Source organism: Dicentrarchus labrax, unplaced genomic scaffold (assembly GCF_905237075.1).
Source record: "Dicentrarchus labrax unplaced genomic scaffold, dlabrax2021, whole genome shotgun sequence".
In the NCBI taxonomy this organism is placed as follows: domain Eukaryota; kingdom Metazoa; phylum Chordata; class Actinopteri; family Moronidae; genus Dicentrarchus; species Dicentrarchus labrax.
In genome coordinates this window covers 850,001-868,685 of record NW_026136721.1, presented here as the reverse complement: position 1 = coordinate 868,685, position 18,685 = coordinate 850,001, and the positions used below count along the sequence as shown (strand labels likewise).

The following is an 18,685-nucleotide window of genomic DNA, read 5'->3' as shown; positions in this document are numbered from 1 at the left end:
GATGCTTCCTGGATGAATAAAGGTTAAAGGGAGGCGAGTGGCTGAATGCGGCTGGAGGTTCTGTGGACATGGAGAGCAGCAGGGATTTCCAGGGATATGAGCAAATTTTCTGCTTCATAACTGCGAGCGCTGCCGCAGCGGAAACAGCCGAATTGGATTTAAAACCTCAAACATTTTATGAGTCCACAAAGTCGGTCTCCATTTCACGCTCGGTGGATGAGCTCAAAGTTTCTGTGTCTGCATGATGTCACGGGTTAGAGAGCGGCGGCTCGGAGAAACCCACGAGCTCTCATCAGCACAGGAATCACACATGGCTGCTTTTAACTGGAAACTGTAACCAGTGTTTGTGCTGCTTTTCAGGTTTAGGTTTTAATGAAATGTTTCCATGTTGGTAAGCTCTTTTGCCATATTTGAGGTCTAATAAAACACTGAAACAACTCAAGGCAAAGGTTAGATAAGCAGATTTTTACAGCAGCGTCTGGGAAATTAACACAGAGAGGAAAAACAACCCTGCATACAGACAACACGTTTCATCTGAAAACCACTAAACCTTCCATTGTATTCACTGTAAAGAGGACCTGGAAGACTCACAAGCAGCTGACAGACAAACATACTTAAAAAATTTAAAAAGACAAACTGCCTAAAAGAAGTTAATTTATTCATTACAAATCCGAGGGGAATCAAATTGCACTGTTTGGAGAGTAATCTTTCTGAGGGTAACCTGAAATTCCACCGTGAAGGTTTCAGAGGCGGAGTGTCTTCAGAGCACGTTGCCTGCCCTACGTCATTAAAAAGGAAAGTGAGTTAGGTGGCTGTTTTGTGCGGTAAACTGGAGCATTTTATTTACCTTGGAAGTCTGAAGTCGGAGCGTTGACTGTGTTCCAGTCCAAGAAGTCGGAAAACCAAAGTATATCCAGGTTAGACATTGTTAGCAATACCACTTGATAACACCTCATTACATTGTATTTTGCTCATACAAACAGGTCCACAAACAGAAGTTGGACAGTAATGTGTGTACGACACAATCTTACTTCCCGGTTCAAATGGAGCGCACCAATAATACCATTAATGAGGCAATATCAGGAGAATAAAGTTTTAACTGCTAATTCCTTCTAAATTAAAACTTTGCAGGTGTCCTGACAGTCTGCAACCAGAATAACACATTCACATTCATTTTAAAGTTTTCTGTCTCGTCACTTCCATTCTCTCTATCGAGGTCACTGGTGATATGGTTTTTGTCCTGCTGTTTGCCTGTGAAAAGTTGCCTGTGCGTAATCAGATGTTAGCGTGATCTAAGATGACGTAGGAAGAAACGAGAGCAGCCAGTGTGTCCTAAGTTCATCATTCTCCTCATCTTCCCAAAACTCATCAGAAGTGGTTCAGTAGCTTTTACAATGATGCATAATGTAAATGAAGCCGCTTTTTGAGCCAAAGCAGCAGCTCTAAAGGCCTCTCTACCCCATACAGCTTAATTTAAACATGCTCCCCACCAGCGTCCTATAAAAAGCTGTAATGCATTATGTAGATAAAATTAATGTTTCGGGACATCGTGCTCCTCTGGTTTGACTTTTACGTGCTTGTACCTCATTCCTCGATCAGGCGGAGCGTGGCCGGTCTGAGAGTTTACAGCTGAGTGCAGATAGAAAGGAGGTAGATGTGTGTGTTCTCCTCCACAGCAGGAGGAGAGTGATGGAGAGTTTACAGCAGGGATTCCCAAACTTTGCCATGCCAAGGCCCCTCAAGTAGCATTAGCTGATGGCTGGGGCTTCCCCTTTGCAACTTTAAAAACCCACTGACGATACAGCAAACAACAAAACAAACCAGTCCACATGAAACAGGAATCAGGGAGCTGTTTGCTTCCTCATATTTACATTTCTGTAAAAACAGGGGGAACAATATCACAGGGTTAAAAAGCCATTAGTAAATTAATCTGGACTATTTCAGATCTTTAATTATTAGATTCAATATTTATCTTTTTCATTATGAGCATTGTTTGGAACTAGCTAACTAACGATTAATAGAAATTAATTTACTAACAATAGTTAACTATATATAAGTATAAATCTGTCTCTTTTATCTTTTAACCATCTTCAACATGTGGTTGTCTTTTCAACAGAGACGAGCTAGCACATAGCATATCTGAGTACCGGAAAGGTGGAAGTCATTGGAGAACAGGTTGTGCATGTAGAGATGATGTGGACTCTCAGATGTCCATTGAGGTCGACTTTTTCCTGCCTGAGTCTCATCTGCTCAAATATGTTGGAATTTTTTGGGAAGAAATCAGGTCAGGGCATTAAAAACCGTAATCCCTGAAAATCTGAGGAAATATTTATGCTTCATATCACATATCAAACGAGAGGGCGAGAGACTCTTCGTGGCTGAAGTTCATTTCAGTTTGCCGTGTGAACTTATGTCGTCCTGTTAGCGCCACACCTTCAGGCTGCAGTAAAGGAAAAATAAAATAATGCTTTCATATTCAAATTCATTCTTTCATCATCAGATCTTTGTTCTCCTTCTTTCAACCCCTCTCCCCATCCCTCCCTCTCTGACATTCACCTCCTCTTACTCCCTCTTCCCCAGTCATTTTGTATGTATGTAGGTCAAATAGCTGTGTTAAATGTAAATGTCCCTCATGCATAGCAGAGCAGACCTCCCTCAGAAATACAGGGACTGAATGAGAAATGAAATCAAACACCGCCAGCCACTTCAAATGAGGGTGTGTGTCCTGGTGCGACCCCACGGAGGCTGCAACCGCCTGTGCAGTCGATGTGAACTCGTTGAAGCGGTTCACCGGCTTTAATAAAGGAGTGCGGGGGCGACCGGGTGGGCAGGCGGGCAGGGGCGACCGGGCGGGCGGGGTCACATCTGCTCGGGTCACACGTGTACACCTCGGCACAGGTGGACTGGGAAGGAAAACAAACGCGCCCAAAGAGAGACCAGAGTGAGATTAAGAGCTCAGAGTCGGAGCAATGGGAAGCAGATTTACCAAAGACGACAGCATGATGGATGTTCACTTTGTTTAGTTTGGAGCCAATAATGTAACTTACAAGTGTGATGTGGAGAATTGGTTTTAATTCAGGAAATTTTAACACAACTGAAACCATTATTCAAAGCAGACAAGTAGACAACATGTCTGAAAGGGTCAAAGGCCACAAAGGGTGTGAGCTGAACAGGAGGATCTGTTGGAAAATAATATTCATAAGTATGTTTTCATTAGCGTTTAATCAGCTGAAAATAAGATTAATTTTGTTTGTACCTTAGAATGAGACGTTTTTATCTACAGAGGGAGTGGGTACTCCGCCATGTTGAACCGTAATTTTCGGTGATTTTGTGGGTTTTATTTGAACTCCTCCTCCCAGGGAATTGATGGGATCAACTTCAAATTTGGTCAGTGTAATCTCAAGACCTTCACGATTAAAAGTTGTGCTATTTGTGACTGTATGTCAAACAGTGTGTCTGTGACTTTGCGACAAACTTCACCAGGGCTGCACGATATGGTAAAAACATCGTATTGCAATTTCAATGATATTTGGATTAATTGTGCAGCTGGTTGACAAACTTGGACAGACCTGCATCCCAACAAGGTGTTACCAGTAACCTTCATGGACGTGCAAATGAAACCTGTAGTTGAAACGAATTACATCAAAAAATGTAATTTTGTAAATTTGAAAAAATCTTGATTAAGCAGCTTTAATGAGTAATTTTTGGTGACATTAACTGAACTTAAGTGAGTTTAATTAACGTATCTGGTTTTACAGTTTAAAGCTATTTCGAATGGATAACAAATCTTTGAAGGATACACTGATGAGCTTTATTCTGTAGTGTCCTGGCCAGTTTAAACAGCGTGTTAATGGGAAGCAGCAACACTGAAGTGAAAGGCCGTCAGACTCCTCCAGTTCCTGGGTAACAGATCACACTTTGATCCCCACACTGCAGTAAAGTCAGTGAACCAGAAGCTCCACAGAGCTGCCGGTGGGGACGGTGTGAGAGTAATTACTGCCTCTGTGCGCCTGAGGAGGAAGGAAACCGAGAGGAATCTGACGTCTGAAGAGTGATTTTCCTCCACAGCGGGTCAGTGTGCACAGACGAGTCACGTCGGGGTGAGCCGAGCTGCTCTCCTCTGAATCTCAATGAGCTTTTCTCTCTTTCTCTTTTTTTTTGATGGCGAGTGTGTGACCTGAGGTGACCGCCGGCTGCTTTTACAACTGTGAGGACCATGGCACCTCTGCAGAGCTGAGCACCAGCAGACACAGGAGCAGTCTGAAAGTGTCTGTTAGGAAGAAGATTTCTGGAATAAATTTAGGGTCATTCTCTCAGTTCAGGTGTGGGTTGGACAATGTAAAACATTTCTACCTGTCCAATTACAATACTGCATTGGAATTTTGACTTTTTATCTGATAATGAGACTGATGCTGTATTGACAGTCAAACTGTGGACATATGACGGCCTTTAGTCGTGTTTCTAGAGTTACGTGTTGTTACGAACACGTTAGGAATTGTTAAAATGGGATATTTCTTAAAGGGAGTTTGGTGCAGGGAGCTTTTAGTTGGATTCAAACTGCTAATATGGATCATTGTTAACGTTTTGTCTCCACTACAGAAGTCTGATAAGGTTGTCTGATGGTATTAGTTTGATTAATTTTAACTTTAATAATGTGGGTATTGATTACTGATGCTGGTGTTATTAATGAAATTAGGTCTTTCCAGGTCGAGAGTTGGTCTATAATTAGTGTTAGTGCTAGAAGAGCTCACCAAAATCTTCTGGCGTTATCCTTAAATTAATTCCACGTCAGAGATGTCTCACTCTGAAGCAAAATCTGGACAAAGGAACCTTTCAGTTTTAGTCCTGTATCAACACGTGTGTATTAATCTTAAATCAGGCTGCAGAGATGCATGAATGCTCAAATATTCTCAGTGATTTTCACTTTATGAACTCGTCTCTGATGAAATCCCGGGGATTAAGTTTGCAGGCAGACTGGTAAATGTCATGTGAGGACAGGTGTGAGGCTGCGATATCATCATCAGAGTCCCCAACTGATCTCTGGGTAAATTTACATTCCAGCGGCCCGAGCGGCGCACACACCGCAGCGCAGTCATCTGAATGTAAATGTCGAGCTGATTGCAGAGCGAGGAGAGTCTCTCTGGTGGGAGGAGGATCTTGTGGGCGGCGTGTCCTCAGGAAGGTCACCAAAAACTGGTTCAGACCATGATCAGGTCTGCGCAGGAAAGAAGAAAGGAAAGAAGAAAAAGGAGAGGCGTTAATGGATTAACCCTTTAAAGCTGCAGTAGGTAACTTTTATAAAAATAACTTGTTGCATATTTGCTCTGTTCCTGACGGCAGTATATGAGACAGATAATGTGTGAGAAAATCGGGTCCTCCTAGTGCTCCTAATGGCATTTCGCCTGATCAAAAACCGCCAACCAGAGCCAGGAGGAGCTCGAATACAATTAGCTTCCAGTTTGGTGGGAGCGCACTTTATAACTGTGGATGGTTGTAACAAATGGGGGCTCGTCCGGGTCCATGTACTGTGGCCGTTTTATTATCATTTGTATGATAAATAACATTAAAAGTGTCGTGTTAACAACAATGAATGATCATTATTTATTTGCAGTCCATTAAATACATAGCTTCACTACCTCCTCTCCTCCTCTTCTTCCTCCTCCTCCTCCTCCTGGAGGCTGGTTCAGGTGAATTCAGCTCTTCTTTTGTTGTTTTTTTCTGCTGTGAACTTTCTTCTTTCTGTCTCCATTAAACTTTGGAGGAACTCAACCCAGAAACGCATCAATCTGATTGGTTCAGTGGGCGAGCGACCTCGATGCTCATCTTATAAAGTTGGAGGAAAACATCTCTATCTCTCTCTCTCTTTCCCTGGATAACCTCCGTCCCCCTCAGACAGACTATATCTGTGTACGGGGACAGAGAGTCAGATCGGGACAGACGTTTGGAGGGAAAGTCACCTTAAATGACCACAAACTTACACACAAATTGCTGAAAAAAGACTGAAAGTTTCCTCCAACCAAGCTGAAGAAAACCTGAACTGATAAAAACTTTACTTTGACAGTTTACCAATGCTTATACACTGATAAGAAACATTAATTCAACATTTTTGTTGTGAAAACTTCCATAATTATACAAGATATCGAGTCAATTAACAAACAAAGCACAACAAATACTTTTTTATTGTTAATGTGACTAATTTTACATAATTTTATAAATGTATTAACAGGATTAAACTTGAATTTAACAGTTTAATCTGTTAAATAAACAGTAAATATCTGTGAAAAAAAGGAACATTTCTTTGAATACATTAGACTATTTAAAAATAAATAAACTTACAGACTTACTTATTCTGTTCCTCTTTCTTGGCTGTTTACCTTCTTTGTTTCAGGAAGTAAGTGAAGTAAGCAAAGTTGGTGGGTGACAGAACCGGGCTCAGCAGCCGGACCGGGATCAAACACAGCCTCCGAGACCGACAGGGAATAACGTTACAGTACCGAGGTCAGTTACAGAGTTCCTGATGGACAGATTGATCAGTAGCCAACTGCTGCTAGCGGTCAGCCGTTAGCAGCTAAGCTAACTGACTCAGCCGACGGTATGCCAGGAGCCAAACCCGGCAAGATAACCACCTCGGTGCTGGACTCCCCGTTGGTCTCTGAGGTTGTGTTGGGTCACTGGAAGGTAGACGCTGACGCTAGCTCAGGAAACTGTCTTTAAACTCTCTTTAATCTGAAAGATGATCAACCTGAATAAAGAATCACTTCCTTCATGTTTTTCTCCTCCGCTGAAGCTCCTGTTATGAAATCTATGACTTCCTGTCTTTCCTCCCTCTCCTCTCTGAGACTGACAGCTCCCAACCTCTCACCTTCACCTCCTCCTCCTCCTCCTCCAGCCAACATCTGCTTCTCCTGTTTTCACCTCCTCCTCCTTCTGACCTTCTCTCCTTTCCTCTCTGATCCTCAAACACATTCTTCTTGTCTTCTTTTGTCTCCTTTTGTCTCCTTGTGTCCTCTCCTTCTTTCCTCTACTCTCTTGTTTCCTTCTCTCAGGTCTTATGTCTTATCTCCTTCCTCCTTTACTCTCCTCTTCCCCTTTCCTATATCTTGCTTTCCTTTCCTCTCCTATCCTGTCTCCTTGATTCCTAAATCCTTCTCTTTCTTCCTCACTTCCACTCTCTTGTTCCCTTTTCCCCTCCTCTCCTCCTTTCCTATATCTTTGCTTTCCTTGTTTCCTCCTCCTTGCTCCCTCTTTTATTTTCAACTCGTCTCCTATTTTTCTTTTCCCTCCTCCTTTCCTATCCCGTCTCCTTGCCCTCAGTAACAGAGCAGTAAAACTTGTCTGTTCTCCTCCAATTCACTTAATTTTTCCTTCCTTTCTCAGTTTTTTCTTCCTCTCAGTGTGTCATTGTCTTCTCTTCCTCCTCAACGATGTGGAGGAAGAGGAGGATTGATTTACGTGGTAAAAGATGGAGGGAGAGAGAAGAGAAAAGCTCCCACCTGTCTTTCAGCACCTGCTCCTCCTTTAAATCAAACTGCAGACAGGAAACACTTTATTACCAACGAGTTAAAGATGGAAAGAAAGAGGAATAAAAAGGTGGAGAAAGACGAAGGAAGAGAACAGAATGAACTTCTCACGTTTAAAAACTGAAAGCTACAAGAAAATAAAAACTGGCGACTACAACTCCCAGGGTGCATTTCACTAACAAACATCCACACTGTAAAACTAAATCTGTACATTGTTCACGTTTATTTTACAGATTCTTTCTGTATTTTTTATGGAAATAATAATAAAATTAGAAAAACAGCCTGTGAAAAATCTGTGACTGTAAACAATCATAAAGTTACTGTTTATTTAAAGAAAATGTCCTTTTTCACATAAAAAGATCTATAATGTTTTTATTTAATAGATTAAACTGTTAAAACTGTCAACTACTTTCCTAATTAAACATCTTATTAACCGACTCCTGATGAGACGTAGTTTTGGATACTTTGACCACAGACCATAATGCATTGCAGCTACACTACAGGTGCAGCTGAACGCAGGAAGTGTGCAGGTTGAGGAGAAGCGGGTTCGACAGAGTGTGAAAATAATTGTGAAACCGGCGGTCTGGCGCTTCAAACGAGTTCAAACATAAACACTCTTCCAAGTCGCCGCTTTTAACCGCCGAAGCTGTTCCAACGGTGATTCCCAGCGGACTCGAACGCAGCATTATCTCTCTCTCTGGCTCTCTGCTTTGAACCTGTTCACCCTCTCCTCCCCCTCTCCTCCCCTGGCAGCGCTCTGTACATTAGTGTGATCTGTGAGCTTATAGAAGAAGAAGCAGCCCGTGTTGGAGCTGAGCGCGTCGTTCTCCCCTGTAAGCTGTCCTACATAAAGTCACTGATGAACTTCACCTGAACTCCGGCTGCCGTGGCCTGTTTTAATGTGACATTTCTCCATTTCTCTCTTTATTCCACAAAATCCATCTATCCATCAAAATGATTCACCGAGTTCCCACCACGAGGAAGCACTGAGGCAGGGGAAGAACATTTTACATCAAATGTCACTTAAACGTACAGCGAGTCATTTCTGTCGCTCTCACTCTGAATCAATAATAAACAGGAAGTGTGAGGAGGTTTTGAAGCAGCATGGGATCATGGGAGTTGCTGTCTTCACCACCATTGGCGTCATTGCAGTCAGCTTCTCCCGGTTAGGATTCCTTCACGTTCATGGTTCAGGAGCCCAATTATCCACAGAGCTCTCAGTAAACAGTTTCCTGATGAGTTTCTGGTCTCAGTCTCTAGTTTCAGTCTTCTTCCATACAGCATGATGTTCATTTAGTAACTGATGGTCCCATTTAGAGTAAAACAGACCATAAAGCAGGGTATGCTTTAGGGCGGGGCTACCTTGTGATTGACAGCTCATTCTCAGTGAGTCTGACTCTCACAGATGTGGGAGGAAGAAAAGACGGAAGAGAGAAAGTAGAGGAGAAGAAGCAGAAGAGGAAATGAAGAAAGTGTGTCTGAGAAAGTCTGACGACCTTTGACCTCTGGAGGCCGACGTCTCTCCTGACGGCGATCCATCAGCGGCTAATGGAGATCTCAGCTAATGGAGGATGAAGACGGACAATTTGCTTACTCCATCGTGTGTCCTCCGTCTGTCCGTTAGCTCTCTTTCTGTCCCTCCATTCGTGTTATTAAGTCAATTTAAATAAAATAAGAGTAGAAATAACAGAGAGAGAAAAAGCATGAAAATAAAAAATCTCTCTGTCTGACTGAGGGATGGCGGCTCATTGGCCGCTGTCACAGCGTCTGATTGATGATTGGTCCCTTCAGGGAGCGCCTGTCATCCGGCTCGTGTGATTGGCTCCCCGACAGTTTGAGGGAAATCTCCCGTCCACTCGACCGATCTACAGTTACACCCAAACCTCAGGAGAGAGAGAGACTGTTACACTGTAAAAACAATAATATTCAAATCTTTCAACTACAGATTAAATCGTTTGTAGTCGAGTCCTGATCACCACGAGTCACTGAAGCTTTACCCCTCAGTTTATCAGCATAATAACACCACCTGAGAAAAGGACATGTTTGTCATGTTTTAAAATTAAAATTAATATTTACGACATCGCTACGGCAACACGGTTTAAAAAAAATTAACAAGATTCATAACATATCATCGCCAACATCTTGAAGGTCTTGTGACTAAATTTCAGATTGATCTGGTCAATCTGCTACGAGACGCACATAAAAGTATAAAACATTACATTTCCTGGTAATAATAATAAACTCTATTTAACAGCATGGCTCCGTTAGGTAGCCATGCTAGCTAACTGATGAATCTTTGATGAAGATTGAATGTGATGATATTATCGGTTGATCATTTTACAGGATTTTTTTATATAAAAATACAAAGAAAGTTTTTGTGAATGTTTAGTCAGAAATTGTTAAACAGGGCAACAATATAACTGAGGATGTGATCTTAAAGGGTTAAAATGAAATTTTTTATTTCACCTGGACTTTAATTTTTTGCTGTTTTGTGAAGAGACAGAAAACTGAGCGTTCCACAGAAACACTGACGAGCTGATTGAAACAGGACGAACTCGAGGAACCGGCAGAAAACAGAGGAGTGATGTGACTGACGGGGAGGAAGGGGATGAGCGGAAGGTAAAAGTGCAGACTCGGCAGCAGGTTTTTTCCAGACACCTGTCTAGTATTTCATTTGAAGGATGTGTCCCCCCTCCCTCCCCACCCAGCAGGCCACACACTGACTGACAGACAGCAGCTCACATCCAGAAATCCTTCCCGTTGCTCCGCTCTTTGCTAATATTTAAAAGAACTGGAGGTGTACGTGATCTGATTCTGACAGAGTAATTATTCCCCAAACTGTAATGTCAGAAAATCAAAACGCTATTGTGCAGGAACATATTACATTTCTCCCTCTAAAGACTCTCTGGAACAAATCTGAGCAGCTGGTGTTGCTCACATGTTCCTGAGGAGTTCGAGAGAAATTAAGAAAAACGTTTTAACCATTAGAAGTCGAATAAATCTGATGAGACTTTTCCACACCAATACTCGTACAAGACAAATTCATTATTTTTCATTCTCAGTGGTCTTTAGTCAGTGATCACTAATCAATATTTTTATATTTAAGATCCCCTGTGACACACTGAGGAGAATCTATATACTATCCATAGGTATGTTTTCATTAGTGTTCAATCTGAAACTAAGAACCGTTGTGTTTTCGTTACTTTAGAATGAGGCGGAGTCCGCCACGTTTAAAATGTTGAGAAGGTTTTATAGTTCAGTCAATGGTCAAGGTTGGAAAGACTAACAAAGACGGTTTTAGTGAGTTTTATTGTGTTTATTTTGATCAGAGTGTGTTTAACAATGAACTGTTAAATGACAGGTTTTTTGAATGGAGTTTGGTGGACCGTAGCATCCATTGTTTTGGGCTGAGCTACTGGTGCTCTAGTGCGCCATCTTTAACAGTTTGTTTTCCAGCTTGGTAGTTTCCTGATGACCTCTATAATAATTCAAGCTGCTCAGTATTTATCATCTCATCACATTTTTATGTAAGCGTGGAAGCAGACTGCGAAGACGGATGTTTGAACTTCGGTTTCTCGTCCTGCAGACGTTCTGTTGGAGGCGTTTGTCACAGCGAAAGGTACGTTCACCGGTTTCTGGATCTTGTTTCTCCATACAGTCCAGGTCCAGGCAGGGGGCTGAGCTGAGATTTATACGTCGGGTTTGTGTCCGGTGCTCTGGGGAGGCTGACATGTTTCAGACCGAAGGGGAAAACAGAAGAGCTCTGTAACGTCCCTCATAAATACATAGGAGCTAAAAGGCCTCTGCAGACCCAGCTGGACGCCCCGGAGCTCAGGATGACATTGTTAAATCTGACAACAATGGAATTTAAGTACGGCAACCCGCAGGGGCCACAAGTCAGAGAGATGAACCGGTTCTGCTTCCTGTGCAAGCTTGAAAGCCGAGCAGAGCAGAACGAGGTCAGAGCCGCAGAAAACATCAAATTCATCAACCACACACCCACTGTTCATCTTCCCTTTCTGCAGCTGTTACTGAGACACATGAAGGCTGACTGCACCTTTTAGAGTTGAGTTCTTCCATTATCCCAAATGTTTCCAACAACGTTCAAACCTTTTATTCAGGTAACGCTGCGTTTTACCGGTCGCCTGTTGATGGCGTCATATCCCCTTTGTGTGTCAGCGTTGTGGTTGTCTGCCAGGAGCTGTCACACACTGACTGTTTACCATCCACTGTTTAGATCTTGGTGCTTTTTAACTCTAGATTTGAACCGGATGAAGGATTTTAGTCATCGGACGTCTGGATCTTAAGTTATCAGAGAAACAAGCTGAGCTAACGTTAGCAGCAGCTCGGCTCGCAGCCCCTCCGGGACGTCCTTTGTCTGTCCAACAGCGTGGGAGAAGCAGTGATTGTTAAGGTGGAACTGCTTTATTCAGTGTGTTTAAGGTGGAACTGCTTTATTCAGTGTGTTTAGTGGTTTTAATCAGCGGGTCTGTTTGTGTTGGAGAGGAGGAGACCTCTGTGGATCATTGGGCTCCCGGTAGAAACCTCCTGAACCATGAACACTGAAGGAATCCTAACCGGGAGAAGCTGACTGCAATGACGCCAATGGTGGTGAAGACAACAACTCCCATGATCCCACGCTGCTTCACCACCTCATCACACTTCCTCTTTTATTATTGTTTGGATGAGAGAGACTCCCTAGCACCTGTCTTTACCCTACTAGTTCATGTCAAAATGGCTGCTGTGAATAAGGTCTAGGACGGCCTCCTCCAGGACCTGGACTCTGGTGGAGTCTGGATCCAGCACATGAGGGTCGATGCTGAGGCTGAATGAGCGGCCTGTATCACTACTTGCACCCCCACCAGGGGTCGGCCTGAATCTCATTCAACAAGAACTAAATGAAACTGTTTTAAAGTTTATATTACACTGTAAAACCAGATAAGTTAATTTAACAAAAAAAAACTGATTCAAATTTTGAGTGACAGAAACTCAATTTTGTTGAAAGTTTTTATTGTGAAAAAACTAGTAAAAATTACTTAATCAAGAATGTTTTTTAACTTACAAAATTGAGTTTGTGTCACTTAAAATGTTCCATATAAAGTTTCAACAATTTTTCTGATTTAAAATAACTTCACATCAGTCGGCTGTAGTCTATGTACAGGTGAGTGCTGCCACCTGGTGGAGGAGCTGTGACACTACACAACAAGAGACTTCCCTTCAGGATCCTGCTGAAATACACATTTATATCTCTGTATTCTTCCAAAACTGTCTTTTCTGCTGTTATATAAATTTATGTGTCAGATTGTGTTTAATGTATACGCCACATGCATTGTACCATCTGCTGTGTGTCAGGTATGTGTTCCTCATATTCTAACAGACTATTCTTGATTTACACTAATACATTATGAAATAAATGTATTTTATATAGAGCTTATTGATTTTATTTTTGTCTTCATCTATTTTATCTCATTTTTAGTGTAGCTTTTATTAAACACTATTGTTGTAAAATCAATGTTATTGTTATTTTTCTAACTTCTTCTTCTAACAAACAACGAAGGCAACAGGTTACCGGCTATGTCTGGGTTTGACTGTTCTCTGGTCCCACAGTGCTGACTCAGCTTTGGGATGGGAGATCGCCATGGTAACCTCCGCTGCTTTTACAGAAAACACAACTCCCCTCCTCTGAATTAGTACCAATTCTGACTTTTATTGGACGGGGTTCAACCTGATGTTACAGAGTGTTTAAGGCACTTTAACAGTTCAAATACAGAGTGAGTTCTTTAAGTTACAGACGTTAGATCATGATTCGAGTCTACAGACGGACAAACTTTCTCTAAAATGACTGAAGGCTGCGGTGACAACGAAGGCAGGTCGGAATAACTGAACACAAGACGAGATTTGTTCCAGTTACAAAATAAAAGCCAACCGTGAAAGTAGATCTGTTGAAGGGATTTCAACCTGTGGAGAGTTAGGGAGGCTCAACAGTGCGATATTACCGCCTATTATTGTTCTCGCTAATTAGTTTGTGAGGGAAAGTTTAATCTCAGTACCTGCTCAGCTCCACTCTGCCTCTGTAAACACTTTCAGCTGAATAATATAATAAAGCCTCCAGTTAACAGAGTCACTCGTTAAACACCGGCGAGCTGCAGGACGTAAACGCCACAGCGGTGGATAATCAGCGGACCAGTTGGCGTCTCCTGTGTGGAACTGTAATCCTGAACTGATCTTAACGTGAGAAAATCAGCCAACGCCGCAAAGACACTTAAAAATCAACGTACCCATTCGTTCTTTCGCTGTCTTCAGTTTCAGAAGCAGAAAACAGTCGGGGTTCTGATTTAAAGCATTTTGGCGTAGAGCTAATCAGCTCAATTTCTCAGAGCAAATAAAAACCATCTAGAAGATTTATGTTGGATTATGTCGTTGATGTTTCAGTCCTGATCCTCCATCTGCTTCTACCACAGTCTACATTACAAGGACTATTTATCATCATCAGAAACACACACACCGCAGATACCCCTACCCTGCCCCTACCCCTACCCAGGACCTCAGACAGGAGGTTCTGCCTCATTGGGACCCGTCTGTGGTCCCCATTCGACCTGCGATGTTCATACCAGAAAAGGCCCCAACAAGGCAACCGCACACTCAGAGTTTGGCTTTAGCCTGGAAGAAGCTCATGACGGCGTTGAAACACTCGTCTGACATCCAGCGCTCCACCAGACGCTCCACCTCCGCATCGTTCACCGCGTGGAGACGCTCCTTCTCCATCGACCGGATCAGCTGCTTAGAGAGAGCCAGAGACTGAGAGACAGACAGAGAGAGAGACAGACAGAGAGCGAGAGAGAGAGAGACACAGACAGACAGAGAGACAGAGCGGAGATTAACTTTATTAATCCACACTCTCGATGTTTACACACACAGGACTTATAATAATGCAGTGATGCTGATCTCTGGTCCCCAACCTTTATTATCACTATTAAACTGACTGTATTTACTGTATACTTCATATTGATTAGTATCAATAACAGCTGATCAACTGATCAATGAACCAAACAGTTCAGTTTCAATCAGTAACAGCAGTTTGATTATTTCCTGTGAATATTGATCAGAGGTGAGTTTTCTTGATATATTGATCCATTCTCTCTCTGTATTCTGTATTTGTATCATTTTAACAATCAGACTTAATATTCTTCTTTCTGACAGATTCACTGATTATTGATTATTGATCTATCAGCTGTCAACTTTACAGCTTAAATAATAATATACACTATACGCAGTAGGCCTATATCTCAGTAACACTCTTTAAAATCACGAAGGCTCTACGAAGCTCTGATGATAGAAGAGTTTAGTGTTAAACATCCATAAGGGGAGAAGTAATAAAAACTGTGAGCTGATTAAATATGTAAGTGTGAGTTTACGTTGGGAGGCAGCTTGGCGTAGGCCTTCAGTCGGGTCCAAACCTCCGACTGGAAGCTGCTGTCGGGGAAAACCTCAGTGACCAGGCCGAGCTCGCAGGCCTGAACCGCCGTCAGCTTCTTATTGAATAGCAGCATCTCACTGGCCTGGAGGAGGAGAGAGTAAGAACATCTAAAGGCTTCATGTATCAGGATATCCCACAGCGATCAATCAGCCACGAGAGTGATCTCTCTCTTCGTCTGATAACAACAAATCCATTCTTCATTTTCAATCAATTAATCTGGACAACAAATGGACAATAACTTTCTGTTGTGTTTTTAGTAGCATCCCAACAAACTGCCCCGTGTCTAATGTGTGACTGTTTACACTCCTTAAACTTACTTATAGAGAATTAAACCTTTAGTTAATGGGACCATCAGTTACTAAATGAACATCATGCTGTATGGAAGAAGACTGAAAATAGAGACTGAGACCAGAAACTCATCAGGAAACTATTTACTGAGCTCATTGTTCTCCATAAGACTCCATACTATCAGAGTGGAGCGTCCCCCTGCTGGTTGATAGAGACACTGCAGCTTTAACACACTTTACAGACCTCAGTCGAATCGTGGAATTTCACTGGTATTGGTATCGTCTAATACGATGTATAATGTATAATAATGTGTGTGTGTGTGTGTGTGTGTGTGTGTGTACCTTGGCGTTGCCCATCATTTTGGGGAAGGTGTAGGAGGAGCAGCCTTCAGCGCTCTGACCCAGCTGACTGAACGGAGTGTGGAAGGTGGCCTGTCAGAGAGAGTCGCTGATTAATGAGGTCATCTCAAAGAAACCTCAGGTGTGTGTGTGTGTGTGTGTGTGTGTGTGTGTGTGTGTGTACCCTCTCTGTAGCGTAGACCAGGTCGAACAGTCCCAGCACTGTGACTGAGACTCCTACAGCTGGTCCGTTCACCACGGCAATCAGCGGCTTGGGGAAGTCAATGTAGGCCTTCACGTACTTCCTGTAGAGAGACAAACCACGGAGAAGATTAATGCTGCATTCACATTATTGATTTATATATATTATTATTGACAGTTTATATAATGAACAGAGCTCTAACAGCCAGCAGGGGGCAGCTCCACTCTGATAGTATTGAGTCTTATGGAGAAGTCGACTGATGAACTCAGTAAACAGTTTCCTGATGGGTTTATGATGATGTGTTGCTATGGCGATGGCGTATTCTTTACAAAGAATGGAACTCCCCGGAGTTCTTGTGCTTTCTCGTCTCGCAGGTTCTTATCGATCCTGGTGGAGCCTCCTGCCATGGTCCTGCTAGATTGCCATTGCCAATACTGTTGTTGCTGTGCACCTGTCTGTCTGTCTGTCTGTCTGTCTCTCTCTCTCTCACCCCAACTGGTCGAGACAGACGACCACCCACCTAGAGCCGGAGGATCTGTCCTAGGTTTCTGCCTTTTAACAGGCAGTTTTTCCTTGCCCTTGTCTCCAAGGTCTTGCTCATGGTGGTACTGTTGGGTCTCTGTAATTAATGTTATAAAGAGTTCGGTCTAGACCTGCTCTATTTGAAAAGTGTCCTGAGATAACTTCTGTTATGAATTGGCGCTATACAAATAAAATTGAATTGAATTGAATTGAAACAATATTAATTATTAGCAGCTCGTTTCTGTCCCTTCTCCTTGTCCCTCGCCATTTTCTCTGTCCAGAAGCGGGAGGCGCAACATGAAGCACACGAGCGAGGAATCCTTTGATCGTGGTCACCTGAGCAGCTCGCCGCCCTGTTTGGCCATGGCCTCCACCCCTCCCTCGGGGATCTTGGTGAAGTTGGTGAGGTCGTTTCCGCTGCAGTAAAAATCTCCAGCACCTGCAGTGAAGAGTGTGTGTGTGTGTGTCAGAGTAATCTCAAACCGTTCACTCCTTATTGATGCTCATTAACCCTCTCATTATGTGGGCTGGAATATTCCTTTAACCTACACAGGAAGTTAGTTTTGGTCCAAACGTTACATTAAAATTACATTTATATCACATTTCAGTCTGTATGTGTCAGTACATCCTCTTAATTATTATTATTGTTATTATTTATACGTGTAATCAATTATCATGATCTGGACCTGGATAAGAGAACAGGTGGATGGATTTATAAAGTTATCAGGTTATAATAATAAAGTTATATTAATAAAAAGCATGAATTTATTCATTTATTAAGATTAAGATTTAATTAAAGAAATTGTGTGTGTGTGTGTGTGTACCAGTAAACACTGTGAGGACGGAGTCGTCTTTAGCTGCCTGCTCCAGTGCTGCAATAATCTCATTGTACATCTGAGAGAACAGAGACACACTGATCAATAATTATAAAACAAAAGATCTTAGAGCCAATTTATCCATCTGCATTTAAAGCTCCTCATTAAATAATAAAAGTTATATTTTACACAAATCCAACACGGAGCAAACGTACAGAGCAATTTATACTTTAAAGATCAATCAATATATCAGGAAAACTCCTCTCTGATCAATATTCACAGGAAGTACTCTGTTCACAGGACGTAGGAGGGACCGGTCTCCGGCGCGAGCACTCACCTCGGTGGTGATGGCGTTTTTCTTGGCCGGTCGGTTCAGTTTGATGGTGGTGATGTCATCCTCCGTGGTGACCAGCAGCGTCTGGTACGTGGTGGAGCTCCCAGCAGCCTCTGCAGCCACCTGGGCGGAGCTTCCACCTTCCGCCGCCACCAGGGAGCCAACCAGGTCGCAGTACTGCTGCCTGGCTTCATCCTGAGACAGAGAGACGGTTTGTCACAGGTTAGAGACCCTAGTATCTCACCAACCTCACGTTATTGATCCCTGAAAGCACCCAGCGGTTTATGAAGCCATTAAAATCAGCCCCACATTACACTAATCAATAATCGTAATCCAGTGATATCATATCGATTACTCATTCTACTGATGATACAGGAGGGAGGCTGAAACTAATCAATACGTTCATTATCAATCAACTTCTTATTACTGGATTCTTCAGTTCACTGTGACAGAAACTTAATGAAGGTTTTATCTGACGGCGATCACACAGTGTTGATTATAGATTATTGATCCCAGAGCAGCTGTACCTGAGGTATGGAGCCCAGAGACTTCCACGCATCCCATTTCACCTTGTTGACAAAGTCCAGCATTCCTGGTTTGGGAGTGTTACAGGGACCCTGAGTGGCCTGGAGGAGGAGGAGGAGGAGGAGGAGGAGGAGGAGGAAGAGCACACGTCACATTTAGTTTTACAGGAAGACACAATGATTGGATCTGATATAAAAATAAACTGTTTGTTAAATTATAATAAATAAATCAAATAAACTTGAACATCTGGAACATCTGGAACGCGTCCCACCTGTTTGAAGAGAGCGTAGATCTTCAGTTTGACCTCGTTGCCCGGGTCGTTCTTCAGAGTCGACAGTTTGCCCTTGGCCTGCTCAAACTGCTCCACCGTCACACCTAAACACACACACACAGACACAGACACACACACACACACACACACACACACACATTTGATTTTAAAAGGTAAAAAATTAAAAACTGCCCCTTTTTATATCTTAAAACAACTAAATAAAAATGAACACTTGAACAAACGTCAGCGTGGGAGATCTGCTGCTGCCAACATTAATATAATAAACATATTGTCTCTCCCATCCACAGCTCTCCCTCTCCTCTTGGGCCGGCATTCAGCAGGTGTGGCACGTTTGACCTTCTCTCTCTCTCTCTCTCTCTCTCTGTCTCTCTC

At 42.7% G+C, this 18,685-nt stretch overlaps 1 protein-coding gene and 2 long non-coding RNA genes across 3 annotated transcripts in view; all 3 read right to left on the bottom strand.

Moving 5' to 3' along the window:
• The window catches only part of LOC127355253 (uncharacterized), a 55,026-nt gene that overhangs the window by 15,703 nt on the left and 20,638 nt on the right, over positions 1–18,685 (bottom strand). The window lies entirely within an intron of this gene.
• On the bottom strand, positions 3,053–6,290 carry LOC127355262 (uncharacterized). Its single transcript, XR_007881721.1, has 2 exons — positions 5,637–6,290; positions 3,053–5,215 (listed from the first exon to the last, which is right to left on the bottom strand). It is a non-coding gene; the product is annotated as an uncharacterized LOC127355262 (long non-coding RNA).
• eci2 (enoyl-CoA delta isomerase 2) overlaps positions 13,204–18,685 on the bottom strand; it is a 7,564-nt gene continuing 2,082 nt past the window's right edge. Inside the window, exons 3-12 of the mRNA XM_051385881.1 lie at positions 18,293–18,396; positions 18,024–18,122; positions 17,500–17,691; positions 17,172–17,241; positions 16,684–16,786; positions 15,808–15,928; positions 15,627–15,716; positions 14,936–15,079; positions 14,048–14,318; positions 13,204–13,707 (exon numbers count right to left, since the gene is read on the bottom strand). Of these exons, the coding sequence (XP_051241841.1) occupies positions 14,163–14,318; positions 14,936–15,079; positions 15,627–15,716; positions 15,808–15,928; positions 16,684–16,786; positions 17,172–17,241; positions 17,500–17,691; positions 18,024–18,122; positions 18,293–18,396 (1,079 nt within the window). The 3' untranslated portion in view covers positions 13,204–13,707; positions 14,048–14,162. The remainder of the gene's footprint in view (positions 13,708–14,047; positions 14,319–14,935; positions 15,080–15,626; positions 15,717–15,807; positions 15,929–16,683; positions 16,787–17,171; positions 17,242–17,499; positions 17,692–18,023; positions 18,123–18,292; positions 18,397–18,685) is intronic.